General features: G+C 44.8%; 1 protein-coding gene across 6 annotated transcripts in view; it reads left to right on the forward strand.

The window, feature by feature from the left end:
- The window catches only part of pou2f2b (POU class 2 homeobox 2b), a 64322-nt gene that overhangs the window by 19138 nt on the left and 18301 nt on the right, over positions 1–26883 (forward strand). For 4 of the 6 annotated variants that reach the window (XM_026183826.1, XM_026183827.1, XM_026183831.1 and 1 more), the window contains exon 1: positions 723–1953. The exons of the other annotated variants lie outside the window; for them this stretch is intronic. In XM_026183826.1, the coding sequence (XP_026039611.1) occupies positions 1854–1953 (100 nt within the window). In that variant the 5' untranslated portion in view covers positions 723–1853. Of the gene's footprint in view, positions 1–722; positions 1954–26883 lie in introns of those variants that run through there. 6 annotated transcript variants of the gene reach the window in all.

The following is a 26883-nucleotide window of genomic DNA, read 5'->3' on the forward strand; positions in this document are numbered from 1 at the left end:
GTGTTTTCAGTCTGCTTGATATTTTCTCATGCCTGGAACAGCAGTGGTCGCTCTTGTCTTTCTGTCTATCTGAATAATGATAGACCCTACTCCGCTCGGGAGGGCTTATTAAACGCAGCAGTGATGAGATGACTTAATTGCGTGCATGCTGGGTATCCTGGCAGGTATTAGCACTAAGCACCTATAGGCATCCATGGATTCTCTTCATCCCTACCCAAGGAGGCCAGCAGTAATGCACTGATCACCATTGGCATCATTATAGCCGGTATTATTAAGAGGGGGGAAAAAATCCAGAAATCAATACAGGATACCTTTTGCAGCGGTAGTGAAAACGAGGGAGATGGGGTGGTTGGTGGGGGTGGTGGTGGCGGTGGTGGGTGGGTGGGAGGCAGGAGGGAGGGATTGAGGGATGGAGGGAGGTGCGGGGGTGGGGTGGTGGTGATGTGTGAGTAGTAGCGGGTCCTCTCTCGCCTCAATGTTGCGGCCAGCCTAGTGGCAGATCGCTACAATCCTGGAGGGAGCCGGGTCGAATGAGCTGTTGGGGTTCCCAAATAATATCGGGGACAAACAGACAGACAAAAACAGACACACAGACGGATGGACGGAGATAGGCAAGTGTTCCGATAAAACGCGACACCATAATTCGGATTTCAGTAGATACGCTTTCTTATTTCCGTTTGGGGTTTTTTTTCGGTTTTTAGTCTGATTTTTTTTGTTATTTATTTACCCGCTGTATTTATTTATTTGTTTATCTATCGATTGATTGCGTTTTAATTACTGCCTTGTGACAGAGAGCGAGGGAGGAGGAGCGTCAGGGCCAAGCGCGCGCGCGCGTTGTGTTTGTGTGTATATGTGTGTGTGCGCGTGTGTGTTTGTGTCCGTTCAGCCTTTTTTTGTCCCACTTGTTTATTTGGAAGCCTTTAATGAAGCTGTTTTAATTTAAAGAAGAAGAAAAAAACGCGCGAGCCGCCGCTTTTTGCCCACGCGGATGAATGTCTTACATGTAGCCTTCATGCAAAGGGAAGAAGAGAAGGAGCGCGTGCAGCTAGAGACCAAATACAGTATAGACCAAACCAAATAGTGCAGAAATCCAAATAAGACTTTCTAACTCTGCTGGCCTTGTTTTTTCACTGTCGAGCGCGTTGTTATGCGTCCTTGTTGTGCTGTTTTAAACTGCAAAGCGAATACCAAAGCCAAGCCCGGCCGGTGATGCTACAGGAATAGGCTAGCGACTGTTCTCATGCCTCCTCACACCTACAGGAAACGTTAACTGGTGAGGAGCGAGAGAGGAGTGTGAGGGGATAAAATAAGCTCCCGGGCCTCTATGTTTACTCAAGGAAAACGATATAGCGGAGCAAAGGTAACAGAGAGACGCAGGTGCATCGACGACAGACAGGTGACACGCAGACTTGTGTGTTTTTATTATTATTATCAAAGCTTACTTACAATAGGCCTGCAATTGTAACACAACTTTTCCTGTAGCCTGTAGAAGTGAGCTCTGATCTCCGTTCTGTCCGTCTGTGTGTTGGTCTGGACTGTAAGATAACTGCTTCACTCAAGGGACCATCCTACATAAATATATATAAATATCTAAATATAAATACTATGTTCTATGCACATTTACACCAAAACAAAAGCCGAGCACCAGTCTACAGATGTAAATAAAGTGCGCAGCTGGGGCTACATGTGTACACACCTAACGGCGAATGTTCTGAGCTCTCCATACCAAATATTGTCCAAAAGCTGTCTGCCAGAGAAACGGACGAAAGTGCAGGAGCTTCAGAGGACGACAGAGCTTGTTACAGTACATCTGACAGATTATTTGCATCAAAACAAGAAGCCGGAGGAAGATCATGTTTGTTCCTTTGCCGGTGCCGTTCGTGTTTCAGAGAGCTACCCCTGACCTCAACGCCTGGCGTCTCAAATCCCCTCTGGCTCTCCGCTCCAACTCCGGTAAGACATTTTTTTTCTTCTCCCTGCTACACCTCCTCCATGTCGGCCAAGCCGCGGAGACCCGCCCCGCCTGCCTCGCTCGGTGCCGATGCACTTGCAGCGGGCAGAGCTGGCGGCGCACACACCCACTTGCACACGCACACACACACACACACACACACACACCTCGAGCTCCTTCTGAGGGCTTGAACACAGTCCTCCGCACTTGCGGGGCGGCTGTTAAAAATCAGAGAAGCTGTCCCGGGCGCTTTGCTTTGTCCAGACTGATTGAAAATGAATTGCGTAAAATGTCCAGTTTCTTTTCGCTTTCCGTTCTGTGAAACGATGCGCCACTGCTCCACCCGTGTGTTGCTTAATTTCCACGACGCCCGTGTGTTCCTATTTCCGAGTAGGCTATTTTTTCTCTCCCCGTCTCCGTCACCGTCCTTCCCTTCTTCTCCACTGCCTGCGCCTGAGCCTCAGCCTCCGACTCTCCCCAACTAGACTCTCGGCAGGCAGGGAATATTCATGCCAACTTATCGATCCTGCGGAGATCGATTCCTGGGCCGGTGGAAGCAGAGAGAGGGGGAGATAGAAGGAGAGAGTAGGTGCACGGAGGAGTAACAACATACGAGAGGAGGCAATGGAAACGCTGTTTTCCACTCGTTTTTATTCCAAAGCCAACTGTTTAGTGTTTGTGGTTTATTCATATAGAATAAACCACAAACACTAAATAGACTAAATAACTTGTTAGTGGGTCGACTTTGAGCTCGAAGAACCTTACTGATTCTCCTGACTCAGATTTTGCTCAGACTTCCATCCAGCTTAGCTGGCAATGATCGCATCTTTGTAAACACCACTAGAAATGGACTTGGAGTGATTGCATCTCTCTGTCCCATTGCTTGGGCTGCTCCACGGTTGAGAGCAGACTAGCAGAGGGAGTGTGGAGTCAGGGAAAGGGGGGGGGGGGGGGGGGGACGCCGTCTGCCTTTCATCTGCGCTGATGTGGAAGAAAAGGATGCATGGTGGGAGCAGCCAGTCCGGCTTCAGTGTGTTGCTGTGAGAAACCTCTTGCTCAGTCTAGCATCCACTGTTTCTAAGACATGCAACAGCTACTTAGCTCTTTACTGGCTTAACATCTTTGCTTGCCCTGCAGTCCTGCGAGGATTGTATTGTTTTGGGAAGTGATGCAAAAGGAGGAAAATTAGGTGAAACATTAGTCATTAACTATTGCATACACATAGACAAACTTGTGTGAAAAGCTGGGTTAAATGTGTCTCATATGCACCTTGGCCAGTGGGTGAGCTCTTACAGGCCCAGTCCCCTGCGCTCCCCTCATTTCCAGATCAGTTCAAGCCCATTTGATTTGCCAGGCTTCACCCTTTACTCCACATACTCAGTCAACGGTGCACAGTGTGTGACAGTGAAGGGATAGGTGATAGAGGGGGAGAGAAAAAGAGCGTAGAGGGATGAAAGGGACCTGTTACCTGCCATATCTCTAGAGAGATACATAGAGAAGAGAGGGGAGAGCGGTTGGATGGTGGAAGTGGCAAAGGAGAGAGGGACTGGGGAGGAGGAGTTTTTTCGGTCTCCGCATGTTGAAAAATGGCGAATGTCACAACGAGATTAAAAAAAAAATGTGGAAAGAGAGCGAGAGAGAAGTGGGTGAAAGTACGAACAGATGACAAAGTGAAAAACGAGGAGGGAGAGGAAAACCCAGTTTGAGCTCGAGAGGTGAGAGTAAACCGAGGATGAGCCATTATGTTGCAGTGTCCCAGGCCAGGGCCGGCATCTGAATAAGCAGGCAATCTGATGGGATGTGTACACAGGCTGCTGAATTCCTTAGATGGCAGGATAACGTGATTCACAGTCCTCTGCTGATTTTATTCCAGGTTGATAACATAGCGCGAGGTGCTGTCCTTTCTGAACTCAGAGGGTTTGTTGCCAGGGGAGCGCTGGGTCACTTCAGCATCTGAGGTCTAAAGCAGGAGTTGCTTCTTCACCGTATATCAGCAAACAACAGGAATGATTTAATCTGAAAGTATTAAAGATGTCTTGATGCATGCTCAATCATCCAGGTAAGGAAATCCCAAAAAGTTGATTCTGTTTACTCATCCAAGTGATGAGAGTGACGAAATGCCTCTCACACTGAAAACGCCACATCCACATGTACAGAATCAACTTTTTGGGATATTAAAGATGCTAGGATTGAGTGGACACGCCCACAGAAGTGTGCTTTCACTTAGCCAACAAAGAGCCTTTAATACTGTTACACACACACACACACACACACACAGACGCACACAATGCTTTCTGGGTAGTTGTAGGGCTCTTGACTCAAGCTCTCAGTTAACTTGTCTCTTTGACTGGTGGCAGATCCTTGACTCCTTTGCGTTAGAGCCTTTTGTGGGGTCAAAGGTCACGGCGGGAGTGTTTGACTCAGCCCCACCTGACCCTTTTTAGCCCCCTGTGTTTTGATTCTCTTTCATGTTACAACAGGCCTCGAGCACTCATGCACAACCCCTGTGGGGGCTCACACACGCACACACAGACACACAGAGACACACACTCACTGTCATGAAACAGACAGACCATCATATACACTACCATAAAACAAGCACGTTAGGCTGTTTGCACCTGGACAGCAAGCTGCTGTAACTGATCCAGGTTTTGTTCTATTTTTAATGGCATTGTGTCTGTCGAGGTACAGGTCATGGCCACTGCTGTGTGAACTCTTTGTGTGTATACGTGTGTATGTGTAGTAAAGTGGTTTGTGAAGCCATCAGCATTAACTGGTATATGAAAGTTTAATGGGACATAGAGGAGAAACCGCAGGTTTCCCACACAGTGCAGGGCTTGGTATGATATGATATAATATGATATGATGGGACATCAAGAAGACTGGAGACTGCCTTTCTCTCTCTCTCACACACACACACACACCTGGATTCAGTTCATCTCAGCTATGCACCTTCTGTCACACACCATTAGCCACCATCTTCTACCATATACTCTCTAACTCTCTCTTTCACACACACACAAACACACACATGTGCACTTACAGTACGATCACACACGCTCCTCCGGTTTTAGCAGCTCGTGAGCTGTTTTAGTTCTGCCTCTGCATTTCAGACTGAGTAACATTTAACTATACACTTATTGATATTTGTTTTCCTCATAACATTTCCTGCCCGTGTACTGTAGGGCCGGTCTGATGTTATTATTTCCTTCAGTGTATTCCAATAAAATGTTCAGTCTTAATCCATTAATCAACATGTCCACAGCTCTGTGTCTGCGCTCGCTGCCAACTTTTAAGACATTTCTACATGTGTACAACGTCGCGCTGGCACGTCCTCGACTGCATGATGTAAGACCGTGCATGTGCTTACCCATTTGCTCTGTGTGTGACAGAGCGAGTGTGTGTGTGCAAGAGCATGAGCACACGTGCAAACTAGTGTGTGTAGATATAGATCGGTTTGTGGAGGGGAGCGTGCAAGTCGCAGTGTTAACATGATTGCAAATGACAAAATGTCAACCTGGGTTTGTTAGCAACATAATGGGGAATCAATAGACACGAGAAAGATGTCAATACTACATGCTTTATTGCATTAAGCTACCTCTCTCCTTCTCTGTAGCCCTCTCTCTCCTCTTCTTTTCCCTTTACCTCCCACTCTCTGCTCTCTGTCACAATACAATTCTCTCTCCTCTGCTCTCCTCTCCCCCTGGTAGTAGAATTAGATTGCAGTATATGAGCCAGCCACAGGGTTCTGAATGCTGCAGGCTGATGGCAAAATGCTCCAGGAGCTAATGGGCTGTTGGGCTCATCTATTTACGTATATTAAGCTCACATAGACGACCACAACAAAATCTGACAATGTGACGAGGCCCAAAGGAGGAGCAGCAGTGACGTCTTCTGTTTAACTGATGCATTTACGTAACGAGACAAACATACGAGTTATTGTAGGACACTTTTAAAATCATACACTCTGTAACTGTGTGCTATGGGTGACCTTTAAAATATATAGCACTGGGAATTAAGGCTTTTTCATGGTTTTGGATTAATCCAAGCAAATCCAGTCTATAAAGATTATTAGCAGGGTGCTGCTGTGTTATTCATGTTACAGTGGGGTTTAATAATTCCTTTTAATCCTATTAACTGTTTACCTTTTTATTGGATTTGCTCAGGTGTGCATATGCGCCAGTAGGTTGTATTTATACAAAGCGTGTGTGTGTGTGTGTGTGTGTGTGTGTGTGTGTGTGTGTGTGTGTGCGCGCGTGCACTGATGTGTTTATATTACTTGAGACTAATGTAGTATTAATGCTGATGAGGTCCCTCAGCTCATTAGCAGCAGGGAGTGGTATTGAGTTTCTCCCAGGGAACAGGAGCGACCGGGACATACACACATCCGCTGTAAATTCTTAACAACCATTAGTGTATTGATAACCATTATCATGCACACATATATATACACACACACCCACATTCACCAAACAATGACCTTTAAAGACATTGCTTTTAAATATGCATACTCCAGCACACAGGAGGACACACCACAAAAATCATGCAAACATATTCATCTGAACAGCACTTAGAGGCCATCCATTATTCTCCAATGTGTTCACAGAGACACGGACTCACACTCAGTCAAATGATTTTGTGCAATTGGTCACCGTGTCCGCTGAAATACAGCCTAGCATTAGTCCTAACCAGGGGCTGGGTGAGCACGCCACTTAATCAGACCTGGAGGCCTTAATAACAGAGAGAACACACACAGAGAAGGATAGATGGAGTGTGTGTGTGTGTGTGTGTGTGTGTGTGTGTGTGTGTGTGTGTGTGTGTGTGTGTGTGTGTGTGTGTGTGTGTGTGTGTGTGTGTGTGTGTGTGTGCGTGAGAGAGAAAGCAGCTAATCAACACATCAGCGGGAATAAATACAAACCAGCTGATTCCATCCTAGATATTGATTTACACTTCCTTCTGTGTTTTCTAGTTGCCTCTCCTTATCACTCCTCCAATAGCACACAGGCAATGTACATACTGAGGACTCAGCCATACTTGACCTCTACATGGGGGACATCCTCCTCTGAGTATGTGTGGATGCTCAGTCAGTGGTGGCCTGGCTGTGATCAGCGTCGGAGTGGTCATCGCCACAAGCCGCCAATCAAACTAGGCAGTCAAAACGCGCCTCTGAACGTCTGCTGTCTATACACTTGATTACCTGATCTGGCAAGATTTTTCAAAGTGATTTATTCAGACATCAGAGTAAAATCTCTCTACATTCCCCTGCTTGCTGGGACACGAGTATGCTGTTTCTTTGTGGCGATGCGCGGGTTCCGTCTGGATACTTTATTTGCTGAGATGACATCGGTCTCATTTCTAAACCAACAATGCGTTTTTTACTGGCCGCTGTCTTTTTTGTTGTTCATTGCCGCCGGCTGTCACCTCTGCCACCCTGCTCATGTGCCAGTACATTTAGATAATAAAAAGACCAATAAAACCCAGAGGTTTGATTGGGTGTCTCCCCTTAGCCCAGCAGAGCTGACGACTAAATCAGGGGTCCTTCTCTCCATTTCATTTAGCTGATAAGATTTATGGTAATGAAGGGTTCCTATTAACCTCTGGGGTTCCACTGCTGTCCTTCAGACTGAGGGTGGATGGAGAGTGCTTACCGATCAGGATAAGGCTGCGAACATATCTGCTATAAGCAATGTCACATCATTGCAAAAGCATCCTCTGGAGTGTGCATGCACACACACACACACACACACACGCACACTCATGCATACACATACTCTTCAAGAGCACCTCAGCCCTTTAAGAGAGCTGAATGCATGTTTAATCTCTTTTCTGTCTTTATTACTTCTGAGCATTTTTGCTTTTCTTTATCCTCCCCACCATTCTGCTCTCCATCCTTTTCCCTGCAGGAGATTCTGTTCTGAAATTAATCTGTTGTACTCCCAACACCTCTTGTCCCTTTTAGCCCCCTGTGCAACATCTCTCTTTTAGAACTGCACAGTCACGTTTTTTTATTGTTTGCTGAAAATACTCCAGAATTACAAACAATTGTAACTAATGATTTTAAATTTTACATTAGATATACGGGGGGGGGGGGATCTTAAACATCGTCTGGGTGTTGGTCATCTGTGACAGTTACTTTATTTTCTGTGGAAAGCAACAAACGAAAATACTTTCTTACACATACTGATAGCAGTTCGTCAGGGTGAAACCCTACACAAGTTTTAAGGGGGATGTTTCTCTGGAACACCCAACTGAACGAAAGTAAAATAAAATAAAACCACATTAAATGCACCCTCACAGGAAGTGGTTGCTTCTCTCTTCTACTACTCATTCTCTTTTCTCCATTGCCAGTTTCAACCTGCAGAGAACCTACCACTTGCACAGTTAGGTAAGGGGTCATCTAAACACAAGTAGGTAACTAAAATATGAGTAAATATAAGCTTAAAGATGAATTTGTATCCTGTTGACATGCACCATTAATATGGCTACCTATAATACATGTATACACTGCACATATATATATTTAAAATATGCCAAAGAGAAAAGAAAAAAACAGTATATCGTTCTTCCCTATCTCTCCTGCTCTCCAGTCAGGACCTTATCATGTAAACCTATCTTCGCTACAACCGGTTAGCAGGTGATTCTGAACCACAGAAGAAAACGTCATCAAAACACCAACCGCACTCTGATTGATAGACCAGCTTATACCAAAAATAAATACTTCAGCATGTGATTGGCTGTCAAACACCAAAGGTATAACCTACCTTGCACATCATCCTGTTCTCTCTGTGAGCTTTAGCAGGCTTGGAGGGGAAATCAACAGGTATGGAGAAAAATGTGCCTTAAACCCACACAGAGACCTAATTTTGATTAATATTGGGCTTGACCAACAACTAATTGCTATTTATCAAAAGGAAAGGCACACTTTAGTTAAGCTAGCCAACTGTAGTGTTAACTAATTTAAATTTTAGTAAAGCTAACTAGCATGAACGCTAGCATGGTTTGGGTTATATTACTAGAGCGATGTAAATAAGACCATAGTTACTGCAAACTAATATCATCATTAAAAAATGTGTGTATTAATTCTTTAGCATGTAAATTCTGGTTGTATTTATTTTCAAACAGTTAAAGTTAAGATCAGGTGGAGTTTAGGTTGCGCTAACTAGTGTGGTTTGAGTTTAATATTAGGCTAGTTTAAGCTAGTTTATTTGATATAATTCGATCTGAGAATATTTAAAACTGTTGAATTTATATTAATATGCTTTAAATGTTTGCTAATAACTTATAGCACTGCGCTACACATTAATATTCTCCATTCAATTAACACATTTAGCACATTATTTATTATCTGCCTGCCTATTAAAATTGATCAAAAACCTACCTTTTAACATCTACAAACTGTTTTTGATTCAAATGGAGGGACAGGTGTATTTAAAAAAATAATCACACCTTGAAGCCCTAGTTTAACTCGCTTTATGAATAATATTTCTGTGATTTAGGTTCTTTAAGAGAATTATTTTCCTGTCTAAATGAGGAAATTTCATTTTGAACGACCTCCAGTGTGTGTCACTAATTTCTACCTGCATCCACCGACAATATCAACTGGCTGTCGTTAAATGTTAGAAAGCAAAAAGGAAGGTAGGAGTGACAGAGGGAGGGCGCAACCCCTCCCTCATCTGTACAAGGGCTGCACCCCTCTGTCCCTTTGTCTGCTTGTAAAGGGGACAAGGGAGGAGGTGCAGAGCAGGGGGCCCAGGAGTGACTAAGTGACCTCTCGCTCCCCTTTCTTTTGACGCTTCCATGTTCTGTCCATTTTGTCATGCACGTCCCTCTCCCTCCCTCCTCTTTCATCCTCTTTCGTTCCCCCTTTTTTCAGCCTGGTTAAGTCGCCATGGCTGTTGGCTTCATATGTCCTATTCTCTCCTTTTTTATACCCCCCTCTGTCTGTCTCCCTTCCCCTCCTCTCTGTCTCTCTCCCTCTCTGTTCTCACATCTTCGGCAACAGCAGCCTGGTTGCCAAAGTGTCTGTAGGACACATTAAGGCCCATAAAAGCCTAGTCTGCGGTCACACTCTTAACCACCAGTCAGAGGTAGTGTACAAAAGTGACTTTAAATGAGTCTGTGATTACCCTGGAACATGGAGAGATACTGAAGTGGCCAAGAGAGTGCGAGACAAGGACGGAGCGTCTGAAAGGGGTAGAGAAAGCACAGCTTGAGGGTGTTTCTTGACTCTCTTAAAGAGAATTGAACAGAAATGAATATTTGTTTCTCTCTTAGCTAAGAACCAAAAAGACTACCTGAGTGGAACAAGCGATGACAAGTTGTAGTGGTAACCCAAATTTACTGGCCCCCCTCCTTCCCACACCTTTTACCACAAACTGCACGTCCCTCCCCTCCTCAACACCCCACTTCCTAATTGGCCACATGCTGCCATGAGTGACAAGTGTAATCATCAGTCAAATTATGATGGGGGGGTGTAGGAGGAAGACAGGAACAGCAGAAGGTGGCGGTGGAGGGGATTGAAAGGGCGCGCTTTGATCAGAGATAGAGAGGGGGTGAGTGGGCAAACAGACAGAGCTACATGGAAACCTGCTGTCCACACACCTGCTGCTTCATAGATGGGCAACATTAGCAGCCTCAGACCTCGATGGATTATTAAAAAAGGGGAAAAAAATCACAAGACAAGCAGTTCCTTAACCAAACAACGAAAATGCTGTTGAGCTTGAACTTGAATCTTTCTTGTATCTCCATTGCTTTAATTACAGTCGCAATACAGAATAGGGCAATAAAATCACCGGGTGTGGTAACGGCACGCTCTTTGATTTTCGCTTGGACACGTCAGGCCAGGTCCGTGTTATATTTGGACATAATTTGTTACTGAGAGCAGATGTTAGCTTTCCAGCCAGCTAACAAGGTTTACAGTAATTAGGAGTGCTGATGAAGCGCTTTGATTCCCTGGCTGTGGCGGCCATCTCATTAGCGGCTAGCTAGCTAGTGCTGCAGCAGGCGCTCCAGTCACATCCTATTAGGCGGCTCAATGTACACTCTGAATTAAGACCAGGAGATTAAGTGGAGATGAAAACTGTTGGCGTATACAGACACACACTATTCAGACTGTTTTTTTTAAAGACCAGAAAAGCCCATATATATATATATATATATATATATATATATATATATATATATATATATATATATATATATATATATATATATATATATATATATATACATATATATTAAATATGTACTCACATATATATATATGTGAGTACATATATATATATGTACTCACTGCTATAATAATGAGCTTGTTATAGGAGATTCCTACTCAGGCACTAACCCTCCCCCCTCTTAAAAAGACCCCAAATTTTTCAAAATCTGCTAATGCTTGTGCCGATATTTTAGTGAGAGAAATTTGGTTTTAACAAAATAACCTTGTGTGTGACTGCTTTTTCAGATGAAAGGACACATGCCACAGAGAAGAGATAAAAGGTATCACAGATTTTAAGACACAGGAGTGTGTGTGTGTGTGTGTGTGTGTGTGTGTGTGTGTGTGTGTGTGTGTGTGTGTGTGTGTGTGTGTGTGTGTGTGTGTGTGTGTGTGTGTGTGTGTGTGTGTGTGTGTGCGATTGCATCCAGGCAGTGAACTATTTCCCCCGTGTTTCTTACAAATGAAAGGACAAAATGCTTCCTTGAAAATACTCCAACACAGTTTTTCCCCCTTTCTCTTCGACTCCTCGCCATTCATCAATACTCGCTCCTCTCCTCTCCTCTTCTCCTCTCTCTCTGTCTCTCGTCGTCTTTTGTGTGATGGAGTGATTATTGAGGACGTGGCTCCTGTGTTTAACACTGGTTGATGAAGTCTGCCTTTGTCTGTCTGCTCTAACCTGTCGCAACCGGGACACTGCTTATAGCAAAATCAATACACAGAGTAGAAGAGAGAGGCTGGGCGAGGGAGGTAGAGATGATGGGGGAAAGAGGAGAGGGATTGCGAGGTGGCGGGTGGCGGGGTTGAAGGTAGATAAATGCACCGAGAGTGAGACTCAGGATGAAGCAGGAAGTCAGTGGAAAGAAAAAAGGAAGAGAAACATGGAAGAAAAATTAAATGCTCGACTCTTCCATTGCTCACTGTCCGAGTTTTAAACACGGCATTTGTATTTATGTTTGTCTTGCCTGTGCAAGGCCTTGACCAAGCGCCTGATTATATCACTTGTGGTGTGTGTGTGCAAGTGTTTTAAGTGTGTGTGTGAGTACGCTTGCCGAATGGGGCAACCCCTATCTGTGTGCGACTAGCTCTGTGTGTGTGTGTTGGACAGAGAGAGCTTCATTTGCTTCCACTCCCCAGAGTCAAAGCCGATGTCAAGAGAAGAGGGGAACAACAGAGGACTGAGGAGGAGAGAAGGATGGATGGGGAGAAGGAGAGGTATAGGGAGTGTAGAGGGTGGGGGTTTGGGTGGAGGGGTAGTTGTGTGAGAGAGGCACAGCTGGGAAATGAGAAATGCAAACCCCCCCCCCCCCCCCCTCCTCCCACCCTCCTTCTCCCTCTCCGTACCACCACCTTACACTCACACATATGGCACACACATACAGACACACACGATCCCCATCTCTTTATCCTCCCCTCAGGAAAGATGGGGTGGAGGTAGTGGTGGTGTTGGAGGAAGGAGGGGGGGGGAGTGAAGGAAAGGGAGAGGCAGGGGAAATAGGAAGAGATGGAGAAGGGGACAGATAGGGGCATTAAAATTCATGGTCCCTTTTTTTTTATTTTCCCTGCTGAAAATCAATAGTGTTTACTATGAATGAGTGGAACAGTGGACAACAGTGGTGCCGGGGGGACAGAGAGACAGAGAGGAGGAGGAGGAGGAAGAAAAGAGTAAGGGTGGGAGAGGTAAAGACGTGGAAGGGGAGACTTTATTGCGATAGGCAGAAGCACCGGAGGCCAAGGTTAAAGACCAGCAGGGGCAGCGAGACAGAAAAAGAGAGAAGCACAAAGTAAATTCAGTTGTCTTCTAAAACAGACATACTGCCTTGTAAAATGCATATTTATTGTTCTCCTTCATAATAATGTAATGTAATGCAAACCCTTACAGTCCCCGCACCAACATTAGATGTTTGGCTGGCTTTACTTGTCCACCTTTCCATTCCTCATTCCTCGCTTCAGCTCACTCTACCTTTCAAAGAACTGTGTGTGTGTTAATTGGCAGCCCACAAACACCACTGACATGGTCTCTCACCCCCCCCAACTTACACATCAACACACATACGAGCTGCAAAGCAGTTCACACTGAGTTGTTCAGCAGCCCTGACCCTGTTTCCTGCTGTTGAAAGCCTAGAAGTTCAGGATGGCTTACCAGTGTTTTGATTAAGCACTGCCAGTGTGTCTCACACCACTTGATCAAAGAAGAACAACTGTGTGTTTTTTAGCTGTTATAACTGCTTGTATCCTCCACATTTTTCATGGCAATCAAAGCTTTAAAAAAAAAAAGTTCTGCTGGCAAAATTCAGTCGCGAAAGAAAACGGATCATTTAGGATTGTCAAGTTTTACTTCCAAATTACTGCAAAGTTTTTTTTCCCTCGCACACAAAAAGGCATTTTTTTGTTTTTTGTTTCTTTATGGGTTTTTTTTCTGTTTTACATGCATGGTATATCAAACTCTCACCACGGAGTCTTGGGTCTTTAGGCTGTTTTGTGTTGTTTTCCGTGCTGGATCGCTTGATTTGTGAGTGTGCGCTTATGTGCTGGCGCAGCTATCTTATGCGTATCTGCCTCCCTGTCATTCTGCACACAGTAGTGCTCCTGTGCATATGGAACTGTGAGTGTGAGAGAGTGAGCTGTGCAGGGGGTGATATATATTCAGGCAGCTCATGCATTATGGAGAGTGAAGGTGAGAGCGTCTAAATGTGAACTGCTGGTATGTGGAGGGTTCAGGGCCAGTCTTACCGAGGCCTTTTGTATTAGCATAGCATCTCCATTTCAAATCGGCCTGTCAAAAACCAGCAGCATGTTTTATTCAGCAACAGATATTGATCACATTTTATGCATACATGCCAAATGTATATTGCATACTAAACCTGCACCTTTGGTTTGTTTATGATGCTGCTTTGCAAATATGCTGCATAAAAATGTAGATGTTTGTTATGCACATAAACTTGGGGACACCTCAGTGATGCAAACTGTATGTTTGTTGTTTTTGATGTGATAATTGGATGCAGTAATGTAGATGAGGCCCTGATCGAGGTGTTTACGTAGCAGTCAGAGTGCATACCCGTGTGTGTGGACACTGCACTGTCTGCAGGGATGAGAGGAGTTTACCGAGGTCAGAGTGGCACGGTGGTGATTTCCAGTGGGCGTGTTTTAATGCAACGCCGCAAACTTCAATTCCTCCATCCACTTACAGAGCCTCCAGCTTTGTGGTTAAAAATTACTTCGAGTCACCCTTATACATTAACAGACAGCATTTCACTACAGCAGCTGCTCTTTGTCTATCAACATGCCTTTTTTCCCCATTAATATTATATCTGTATGCATTAAACTGGCCCGAGGCCATCTCTGCTTTTCTATCACATGTCGTTTTTTTTTTTTACCATCACACTGCATCAGTGCCGCACTAAATCTCTCCTCTCTAAATGACTGGAGTGAATGAGAGGTTGGTCTCGGTATACGGGGGAAGAGGACAATGCGGGCTTTAGCTGTGCTAGAGCTTCCTTTTTCACCCTTTATGAGATGAGGTGGCCCATTTGCTGAATGGGACGTGAAGAAGGTAACAGCTGATTTGTTTTGGAAATGCTTTTTTCCCCCCTTCTCTTTCTTTTTTTTTTCTTTTTTCCAGATCACATGACTTTGTCCTCAAACTCCTCGCTTTCCAGTAGACCGAGGTTTGATTCAGTGTTATTTTGGCTGTCTTCTACCTCCTTGAATTTCTTTTTTCCCCCAACTATCTTGTCCACCCCCCATTCTCTCCCTGGTCCCCCCAGCCCTCTCAGTACTCTGTTCCCTTAGCGACTGTTTCCAAGGCGCCCATTCCCAAGGGCTGGAGGAGGGGTCCAGTGATGTCATCCATGCATAACTGTATACCTGTAATTGATGTCCAGCTCTCCCTTCCTCTCTGTCATTGTCACTTATTTCTTTCCTTTCTACATCTCCTCAGCTGCTCTTTGTCCCTACACAAGTGTACTTTCATATACACTTTAGGACATTTCTATGTTAAACAGTAAAGTATGGACCGCATATTTTTACCAGCACTGAACTGCCGTTTGACACGTGTTACAGTTAAAATCACAGCTCGATTCACACCTGTGCTTTTCTTCAGATGCCATGAATAATTTAAAAAAACAGGACAAAAAAACCTTTGTAGGACCGGCCTGATCACTTGGTCATGAACAAAAATTGAGCTCGATGTTCACTCATAACCCGAGCGACCTGTAAATAATTGCAGTTTTCACTGGGATTTAACAGAAGGGTGGAATTCCAATAAAATATCGCAGATGTTTGTGTCGGGGTTTGCTCTCTCACTTTAACAATTGTTACTCTTTTTTTTTTCCAGATTGCCCTGATGACGGCTTATTCTCAAAAGCCACTTGTCATCCTCAAAAATGATTTTAGGAAGTCTAGTTATTGGTTTGTGCAGGTTTTCTGATCGCTTGCATGCATTTCAAGACCAGACAAGTGAGATTTGGACTTTGGTACACACTACTCTTAAAGGTTTTAAAGCCCGAATAATTAAAAACCTCTTACTGTTTTCTATTTAAAGGATATTTGCTACCTGATACTGTGAACCACTGTGGAATTATGCTCAAATTTTAGTGTTCCTACTAGGGCTGGGCCATATCATACCGTTCACGGTAATACCGGTATAATGTTGGGCAACAATAAGAAAATGAAATATCGCGATAGAATATGGGTAAAACATTACGGCTATATTAGGCAGGCACCTCGCGGAGTGATATGTACTGTGCTTCAACATAATATTACCGTACTGTGTGTGTATAACCTCTTTTTAAATTTTGTGGATATTCTACATGGTTATGTTGAGGATATGTTGGCCAATTTTCACTGGAAATGCCTTTTGGTTAAACTGTCAGCAAGGAATTTGCATTTGCACTGTTAAAGTTTTAGATAACTTTAATGCACTTAAAAAAGCTGCTTGTTTAAGTGAAAATACATTGATGTTTTGTTTTTTTGCACTAATAAAGTTGTGGAGTTGTAAAGTATTTTGTCTAGTGTCAGTTATATCGTCAGTTATATCGTTTTCGCAAATTTTCAAATGTATATCATGATAAATATTTTTGGTCATATCGCCCTGCTCTAGTTCCTACTGTAATCTGTAAATTAAAATGAAACTGTACAGTTTAACCCCGGGTACGCTGAATTCAGCTGTTTTTTTTAGTTTTTTAACTTTGCACCACAACTTTCTGTGTAAACATCCATATTTTAATATTTTTTAACACTCACCTTAATAAAGATGGACCTTGGTTGGACTACAGTACACTAATGTGAAATTATAGAAATAAAAATTTAAAAGACTTCCAAGTTAATGATTTGAGATCAAACCACATTTATGGTATGCTTTATAAAATAAATTTTTTTCATTAATACAAAATGGATTTGTATTAATGCTATTCAGCTGTATTCGTGATACATTTTCCTGCAGTTTCGTGATTTGCTACAGTATATTTCACTCCCGCTACATTTGTGCGCTTCCCCCCTCCTCCCCTCTTTCTCTTTTTGATCCTCTCCCTGCATCCCAAACCACGCTTCCACCATCTCCTCTCTAGAATAAAATTCACTTCTGATTGAGAAATCACTCTGGTTTGTTCCACATTTTGATTTAGAGTCACGAGTGTTATATTTTAACACTATGAAACGGTCACACTTATCTTTTCGCTAGCTGTTAAGAGACAGACAGTTGAGCTGCCCTCTGTCTACAGTGTACATGACTCTCTACATCTGCTCCATGTTTAAAAGGTCATTTGTCAAACCTGACATTTTCTGCCCTTACCAAAGGTTTCCTCAATATACAGCCCGGCTTTCCCATTCAGAGTTTGCGTTCTGGGTTTTTTTCCATCTATTTGTTTTCTTTTGTATAAACCTTTTCTGACAATACGTTCCTCTTCGGTGTCAAAAAATATCAAGAGAGTAGGAGGCTGAATTCTATCATCTTGTAATGTTCAATAAACTAAGAAATGACAGATGTGGTTCAGTGTGTGTGTGTGTGTGTGTGTGGGTTGCCTGGGTAATGGGGCCAAGGACTGCAAGAAATGCAAGTTTCAACGGGAAGTGTAGTGAGTGGGTAGGCACACACTCGGGGTCTGATTAGGGATTAATGTGTGTGTGTGTGTGTGTGTGTGTGTGTGTGTGTGTGTGTGTGCGTGCGTGCGTGCGTGCGTGCGTGCATGTGCGTGCCAGCAGGATGTTTTTACTCAGCACAGGTTGTCACTATCCTGTTTCCCCCTGTGTGCCTTTTGTTCCTCCCCTACTCCACCATTTTGGTTTTTGTCTAGGACAAAAAGAGGCCCCACAGCAAGGCCCCCTACCTGAACACCACCTCCCTCCTGACATTTTTCAAAGCCCCCTCTCTTTGGCGCGTGCGCAGACACACACATACACACACTTGTAGCAATTTATCAAATGATATGCAAGTTTCCATATTATATACACTGTGTATACCACAGTCTATGTCTGCTTTAGTGTAGTTGTAGAAGAGCACAGCAGGAAGTCAGCCAAGATATGCATACATGCATGCATAACTTTCTGTGAGTATCTGTTTGGATGTGTGTGTGTGGGGGGAATCGATACGGTAAAGTATTACAATATTTTTGCAATATTGCATCGATATTTCCATGCGTCCATTCTCTGCTGCTTATTCAATGAGGGTGTCTCCAGGGGCTGGAGCCTAACCCTGCTGTCATAGGAGGAGAGGCGGGGCATGCCATGGACCGCTCACCAGTCCTTCGCAGTTCTGTTCTTGCTGTCAAGGCAAGAGTGCTAACCAATGCGCCACTGTGGCCCCTGTATCAATATTTCATGAAATAAAATAAATAAAATACTTTGGGAATACTACGAATAAGACGGATCATCTCGCCTGATAGGCAGCAACTTTTCTGCAAACTGACTGAATGCCGTTATTCTCAGAGAGATTGCTGCAGGTCTGCAAGTAACTGCAGTCTAATTCATAAACACAGACAGATTGCCAGCATGGTGCCATCAGTCTGAATGAGTCTTTGTCAGTGAGCACAACTCGAGGGGACTCAACTCAACTGGCTGCCAGCTGGTTATATTCCTATAAAACAGGAAGGTTGCTGTGCACAAATGTAATATTTAAATGTGAATTTCTGTAAGATGTAATTGCCAATCAGACTGACTCCATTTTATGGCAACATTTATGGCAGGTTTCAGTGACGGTGTCAGCACGCTTGACAGTCTCATTGTATTGTTGTTGGTTAAAACAGACAAAGTTTGACAAAGTTTGACTTTGAGGAAAAAACGCGATTAATCGCAGTGTATGTTACCGCAATAGGAATATGTCTCTGACGAGTACCACCTCTAGTAATTAATATGAGAGTCAAAGGGGTGTGAGAATTAAAAAAAACAGAGAATCATGTTATTTTAATAGATCTGTGTATCTGTGGCTCTTGCAGCTGGCAGAAATGACAGTTTTCTCTGGCCAAGTTTTTGTCCGTGCCCTGGAGTCTCCAGTTTGTGGTCGCTCGGTGTGTACTTAGCTAATGTCTTTTTCAGTCTCTCGCCATCGCTCTCTGTTCAGCTGTGTGTGCTGTGGTGACGGGAGGGCACTGGATGGCTCGTTGAATGAACTCTGTGGTTGTGCTGACAAATCAATGATAAAGAGTAATGACATCAACAATGTAATGCATCTCCTTGTGCTTTCATTGACTCGCCCTCGCTACCCAAACCCCCCCAAACTCACCTCTTAACGTTTATGCCACCTTGGCTCTGTGACTTCGCTTTGCACCATAAACGATGTTTCTGCCTCTTTATGTTTTGTCATTATATGTATCTTTTATCTGTGTCGTTTGTTTCTCTCTGTTGGTCTATCCTCTCTCCCTCCTTCCTCCCTCCCTTTCTCCCTCTCTCTCTCTCTCTATTGATCCAGTCATAGTTTTCTCAGTCTTCACAGTACTGGGCCGCTCTAATCAATACAGATAATTGTCTGCTCTCTCTCGATGCCAAACATAGTCTCCCCTTCTCCCCTCTCTCCCTTTTTATCAATGAACCCCGGTCTTCCCTCACTCCTCCTCACCCACCCAGCCTTCTCTCCCTCCAGACGGGGATTCCCCCTCCCCTAATGACGGGAGATAACCTGCTTTCTTTACCGATTTTTCTCCCACCCGCCCTCCCCCGTACACACACATACACATATCCCTGCCTCGCCCGCTGCCTCCCTTTCCTCCCTCGTTCATCGATTACCGTGAGAGTCGGGGCCCGGCCTGCCCGCCCTACAGATGTAAACACACACAGAGCTCGTGTTGTGGTTTAGTTGCTGTTCAGCCTCTCCTGGTGCTCGAGCCTTTTGGTTAATTGGTGGGATTCAACCGTTTTTGGTAGGTTACAGCACCTTTCTGTGCCCAGGATAATGCTAAATGGATTCACCATCTTGCCCCGTGGTGAAACCTGACCTCTGATTCGTGCCATCAAGCCAGGCTTTGACCATGTAGAAGGCTGCCGTTGTCTCGTTTCTTCCATTGTGACTTGCTTTAGGGTTTGTAGAGGAATTTGTCTTGGAGAAATTTCCGATCTGTGCAGAATCACCAAACTTTTCAAATATGGAAACTTTCAGTATGAGGAAGAGCCAGCAGTGGATGGAAATGGTGCACACTGTATTAATAATCAGCCTAAGAACTGAAATAAGAACATTTACAAATGTAAGTAAATAAACACATACTTATTAACTTAATATTTAACATTCATTATATAAATATTAAATAATAATATTAACTAAAATAGGTTTTGACAAAATTTGAAACAGTGACAAGTGGAGCGAACAGCCACAGTAGGACCCAGTGCAGCATTCATATTCTGTCTCTACATATGAAGTCCTGTGTGTTTAATAATGCATCCACCCATCCGGCCAACCAGGCAAGTTACAGGCCTGCAGGTTAGTGTACTCTGTGTGTGCGCATATGTGTGTATCTACCTTTCCATGCATCCAGTGTGGAGTATCCATCACAAGTCTCTGATGTCTCCTCTATCTCTGAAGTCAATCTGGAGCGGCACATAAACACACAAAAGCAATATCAGTGACAATACATACATATATACACAGTATACATAACCAATGTTTACATAAACATGTCATATCCACTTAGATCTGCTGAAACTGATAGCTGAGGCTGTGCTGTATTTCTTTTTGGTCTTTTTCCACGAGAGGGGTAAGTGAGATGGAGCTGGAACAGATAGAAACAGTTTCAGGTTAAAAATAAGATGATGGGAACACAGAACAAATCATTTCTGTTTGAAATGTGAGAGTGTTTCCGGAGCTTTATGAATATGTTTGCGCATTGGCGAGTTGCCTGTGCGAGCGTGCGTGTGTGTTTGTTTGGGAGCAGGCTAGAGCGTGCAGGTGCGTGCGTACATCTGAGACAAATACAGTATGTCTTGAGGCTAGGCTCAGGTTTACACGTGTGTGATCAGAATAAGCAGGGCTTTAAAGGCCAGCAGTGCAGTGGAGACGGAGGTGGGTGGGAGGGGAGGGATATTGTCCTGGAGGAGGTTTGTGAGGTGGTGTTGGTGGGGGGGGGGGGGTGTTAGAGCTGGGGTTGGACAGCAGACAGCAGGGATCTTCCTCACCCCCAGGGAGTTGAACCTACAACCCCTAACCTTTTTCTAGCCCTCTGGTCATGGACTTGAACCCTGTAACCCCCTGATGGACAATCTGTTCCTCCTCTCCCCAGCCTCACTGCAGCACTCTGCATGCCATTAACGGATAAAAAGGGTGCGTGTTGTGTATGTGTGTGTGTGTGTGTGCATGCATCTGTGTGTGTGCTCACATGCAAGAGTCAAGTGTTTGGTCCCTTGGCTTTGACTTTGACATTGGGTCTTGCTCCCTGTTCATCCACTGCTTGTCAAGAAGAAGAAGCGGTGGAAATAGAGGCAGGGAGTGAGACGGGTTTTTTTTGTTTGTTTGATTTTTGAGTTTCTAGTTTTGAAAGCTTCTGTAAAATTATATTTTATTTTATTTTTTTAATTGAATTTAAAAAAATGGTCTGTGGAGGCCTTTTCTGTCTCTCAGCGGACCCTAGCTCCCCCAGCGTCCCTCTAACCAGGACAGAAGCAGAGAGGTTTATGTATGCTCGGACCCAGCTCATTCTTCACCTGTCAACAAAATCATCCTAACAAAAAAAAAAAAATACAAAATGGGGATACAGTAGTGAAGAGGACAGGAGGGGGAGGTGGCAGTTAGTGAGACAGGAAAGATGAGGAAGAAATAGCACAGAGGCTGATATATTCCTCTCAGCCTTTTTTTCCTCCTTTTATTTCTCCATTTCTTCCCTTGTTTGTGTTTGTGGGCTTTGCTTATCAGATCCCAGCTCCATTCAGGGCCTCAGTCAGGGGAAGAAGCCAGACGCCTCCATCTCTCTTTCATTCAATCTCTGTCTCTCTTTCCCTCTTGCTTTCCTGTGCTCTCCCTCTCCTAACCTTTGAGAATAAGAGCCTTGAATTTGAATTTCAGAGCGACCTAGCGAGCGAGAGGAGGTTTCGAAGGAGGAGGAGGGTGAGGAGTAAGAGGGTAGGGGTAGCCGGTGGAGGGGGGGATGTTGGAGCTGCGGTCGTTGAAAAAGGGCCTGTTCAGCGCGTCCCCCGGCCTACCCCCTCAGAGTGGCCCCGATCGATACAAACTCGGAGCAATAAAGCTTTCCCCCTGTCATCTCTGCAGAATACAAAGCAGAATAGAGAGAGGGAGAGAGAACGAGAGGGAGAGAGAGAAAAAGGGGGAGAGAGAGAGGTGAAAAGCTGTTCCGCTAGCCAGACCAATTTCCTAGCCCCCCTCCCCTCGTTCGCTTCACCACCACCTCCCTAACACACCATCACCACCACCTCTATCACCCCCTTTCCTTACCTCCTTCTTCTTATCATCAGTCTTTCACCCCCCCTTCTTTTTGCACAATATATCCCCCTGACTGTATCGCTGAACAGCTATCCATAATAAATACAGCATAAATTAAGTATACAATAGATTCCCTGTTTGCCCAACTATCAGAGAAAGACAGGTGAAGGTGGAGGAAGAGAGAAGGGGGAGGAAAAGTGGCAAAAATGGTGGTGTGAAGTGGAAAGAAGTTGCTAAGGAGTGGGGTGGATGAAGAACTGAGAGGGAAGATAGTTATAGCAGAGGATGAAGTGTGTGTTTAAGGGGGGATAGGGACAAGGTAGAGAAAAGCTGGGGGGGGGGGGGTTACAAACAGAGAAAGATGGATGTAACAATACAGGTAGAAAGGAAGGTGGAGGAATATTGATGAGGTGGAGGAAGGAGCAAAAATGTGTGGGGATGTCTGAGGCAGCCATGGAGAGGAGACGGAGAGGTGAAGGGGGTCAAACAGCAATCCCTTGAATTGAGAGCCAATTACTGTAATTGTAATCTGGATTCAAAGCATAGAGACGCAGCAGTGACAGGCACAACGGAGGCAGCCGTGAGCACATACATGCACACAACGGACAAAGTGTGTGTGTGTCCACATCTCTGCATGCTGTGTTGATTGTTCTGTGAAACTGCAGTTGTGAGTGCATTTTGTGTGTGTGTGTCCCATCTCCATTCTTCTCCACTGAATGGCAGTGCAGGAGTCAGCCTGCCAATCAACTATTGTACTCTTGTCAATTTAATAATATTTCTGAGTGCTGACCTCCACCGCGCTGCAGCCATCGCTCTATGTGCTTGTGTATTTCTGTGTTTGTGTGTGTGTGTGTGTTCCTATATATTTCTGTCTCTCCCTCTTTCACCTCAGTCTAACCCCCACCCCTACCTCCCCTCTCCGACTCCCTCCCCCGGTCTCTGTCTCTTATTTTCTCCTTTATTAGAAGAAGATAGTGCGAATCCTTCATCTCTTCTTCACTAATTCTCTCCGTTATTGTCCCTCCGTTCAGCCCTCTGTCTCTCCGCACTCCTTCATTCGTGTCCTCCTTTCTTTTCTCACCATGATCTATATCGCTCGCCTCCTTTTTAAGTCGCGCACCGGCCTCCTTCCTGTCGTTTACCCTCATGCTTTTGCTTTCTCTCATTCTTCCTTTTGGCTTGTATCACCTCACATCCATATCTTTGCTACTGTTTCCTCCCCGGATCTCTTCCCTCCATCATCTTATCTCAACTTCCTGGTCCTCTCTCCCTCTCAGTCTCTTTTCACTTTCTCCCAGCCAACTCTTCCTGTCTCATTTTCATCATTTCCCTCCCCCCTTTTTGCTTTTTCATCATCATAGGCCATATTTAGGCAACTCTGTGTCCCCCCCCTTATCTTTCCTCACCCTCCCTCACTCACTCCATCCTTCCTTCCTTCCTCATCCCTCTCTCCCTCCCTCCATCCTGTTCGTTCCCTGGGGAGGTCAGTAATAATGGTAGTGATGGAGTGAGAGAGGGAGGTGCGATTATTGTCTTGTCGGGAGTCAGAGGAATCGATCGGCCCAGAAATATGAGGCGCGAGAAAGAGCCGCTGTGTCAGATACAATAACCACCCGCTCCCGGGGGCTTACACACATACACACGCGCACACACACACACACAACATACAGGCCCGCATTCGACACGAACATACACATTTATTTGGTTCGACGCAAGTGCAGACACTGACACGCACACTCGTTCGTACCATCTTTCTTTTTCATTAACGCAACGCGCACACATCCCTCTTCTTCTGTGGTGGAGGAGAGCAGCGAGGCAGCCCAATCATCTACATGCTTTGATCTGAGATAAAGCATAGAAGTAGATCTGTTCTGATCATTCTTCATGCACAGATAAAGGGCAAGGCGAGGAAAATCGCTCACACACCTTTCACTCACGTAGCTATAAACAGACATAAACACACACATACGTGCGCACGCCACACACACGATCACACTGAGACCTTTCACTGCTGTTGCCTGGCAACGTGGCCGAATGTCCAATCCGAGCAGAGAACAGTGGCCAGTGATGTCACAGCTGCTGCTGACCAGCAGGTCTGAGGGAGAAAGAGGCAGGAGGAGAAGAGAAAGTTTGAATTGGTGAAAGGAAAAAAAAGATGGGGGGGGTGTCACAAAAAAAGAGAGATGGGTGATGATGACAGGGTTTGAAGGAAAAGAGGAGGGACATATGAAGAAGAGGGCAGGGTGACAGGGGGACAGGTGGACAAAAGAACTTGCCCCTAGAGGTAGTGGTTGCCATAAAGTAATTCTGTCTGTATGTTGCGCTTCTGCACAACGGTCTGTGTTGTCCATGTAAGTGAGCATTTTTTTTGTAAAGTGGCCTCAGTGCTCCTTGATCTGGTCATGAAGCCGGGCCAAGGGAACCCAGTCCCTCCCCTGCAGACCCTTCACTCCTGCACCGAAAGAAGCAGAAGAACAAGAAGAAGAGTGGGTGAGAGGCGGAAAGATAAAGATTTGAGCTTCAACCTTGGTAGCGCCGTGGGAGAGAGCGGTGTCTGTCTAGACAAACCCGGCTCCCTATGGGCTGCCGAGATGATACAGAGAGAGGAGGGGGAACAGTGTGAAAGCAGGATGGAGGGGCAGAGGGGGGCTAGAGGAAAAGGAGCAATTGAGAGGTATCAGAAACAGGAAAGGAATAGGTGTTGCAAAGGTGTAGGCGGCTGAGATGGTGCCGGTCCCAAGGTAGCCAACAGTGTGAGTGTGTTTTAGCCCCTGCCGCTTCTCGTACAAAACCTCAACCTCTGTAGTCTCCACACTGCTCGACCTACTGTTTATAATCCTGCTACTCCTCATGAAACTGCACACCACACACACACACACACACACAATACACAAGACTGGATTCTAAATCTCTCACCTTGTATAATAAGAGTGTTGCTGTTTGACTGTGTGTTGGCTTGGTGGGTCCATCACTGAGCCGTGCTCTGTCCCCGTCTATACGAAGAGGAATATGATGGATTATATGAATTAGAGCCAGTGTGTGTGCTCCAAGCCCGAGGCTGCACTAGATATAGGAGGGCTGAGCCATGGAGGGATGCTGAACTGGTTTGGCGTCCTCAGAATCGTCCCTGCAATGACCCATTATACGCCGTCTCCTCCCATCCTGCTTACCCCAAGCAAGTTAACATGCTTTCTTCAATCTTTTTATCCCACTTTGCCTCTTCTCTATTGCTCACCTTTATTCCTGTCACTGTTTCACAGCTCCTTCCTTTTTCCTTTACTATTCCTCATTTACCCTCCCCCCCCCCACCCCCAATCTTAGTAACCTCCAATCCTCCCTCGCTACTTCTCCCTAACTGTCTGACAGTGAAGTGATTGATGGTGCTCCAGAGAACTCAGCCTCCCCTTATCCTCCTCTCCGGGGTCCCGCTATCAGATCGTGTGTGTGCATGTAACTGCGTGTTTGTTTATTGTCTTATAAACTTAACTTCTAGTGGTCGACAAAAACACGCACCAAAATATTGCACATTTGGTTGTTTATTATTATTTATTCAGTTTTCGCTGTTAGCAATAAGATGAATATGTAATTGCTGCTGGTCCATTAATGCTATGTGTTGTCCCCATTATGGCTAAGATTGGGCTTTCTTGGCCATTAACTGTATAACACACACACACAGAGCACACGATTCACCATCCGCTTATTAGGGCTACTCCAACAGCACTCCTGTCACACACACATACACATAAAAACACACAAAGACACATACACTGGTAGTTATCTGCGTAGATTGGGGTTTGAACAAAGGTCACGGCCAAAGCCAGGGTGCCTACATGACCTCTGACCCAGTGGACCGCCTCCTCCGCGACGCGCAGTCTGTCACTGTCCTTGGACGAGCCTGTTGGGTCGGTTCCCTCACAAACAAACCCTCCTTCTCTCACCGCTGATTACTAACAGACACGCAGATCTGCTCTCCTAATGAAGGCAGAGCTGTGTGCTTCAGATAAAACTGAAGGTGTGTTTCAGGCCTGAGTGTCGGTTTGGTGTCCGGTCTCAGAAAGAGCCAGCAAAAAACTAATTTATACACATCCTCGCATTCTTAGTTTTATTTGATCATCTCGGGTGGTTAAGAAAATGATAAAGTGTCCTTAATATGTAGCAGAGGGATTGATTTTTCATGTTATACAGTTTATTTTCTGTTGAATATCTAATTTAGATAAATAATCATTTATTAAATGATCTTGTGTATTTGGGAAGTTCTTTACCCATCACACCACAGTCTTGATCCTGATGTGATCTTTATTGTAACAACATATATGGACAGCTGTAGCCTCAGTCTCTTTTTTTTTGTGATTCAGGACAAATTCAAAACTGTGTCTCTGTATAACTGAGCACCTCCAGTGGAGTGCTGTATGCACTTCTTACTGTGCATCTATCCAGGAGTACATTGGGCTGTTGTAAATCACCACATAAAGTATTTATAAGGTTAAACTTGGGAACTCTGCTGCCGTTAGCTTTTGAATTAGTGAACTCGGACCAAGGGAGAAGGACGGGGAGGGGAGCGGTGCTCTGACTTCTCGTCTGTGGATGGTTCGTTCATCAGCTTTAGAGAATCAAGAGTGCCACCTTGTGGTCGCTTCATCCTGCTGCCAGGGCAGCACGTTGACACAGATGTGAAACCGTAGGCAGTATTAATGCTGAAACACGCTGATCTGCTTCCATATGATCATTCATTGGACTCAGATTTTCACTTATTTACCTCTTAGCCTTTTAATCCTTGTGGGCGACACTGATAACAACGCGTATATAGTTTATCTTCCATGTTCCACATTCGTGCCACATCTACCCATCACGTGTAGAGATTCACGTTGT

This window comes from Astatotilapia calliptera, chromosome 11 (assembly GCF_900246225.1).
Source record: "Astatotilapia calliptera chromosome 11, fAstCal1.2, whole genome shotgun sequence".
Classification (NCBI taxonomy): domain Eukaryota; kingdom Metazoa; phylum Chordata; class Actinopteri; order Cichliformes; family Cichlidae; genus Astatotilapia; species Astatotilapia calliptera.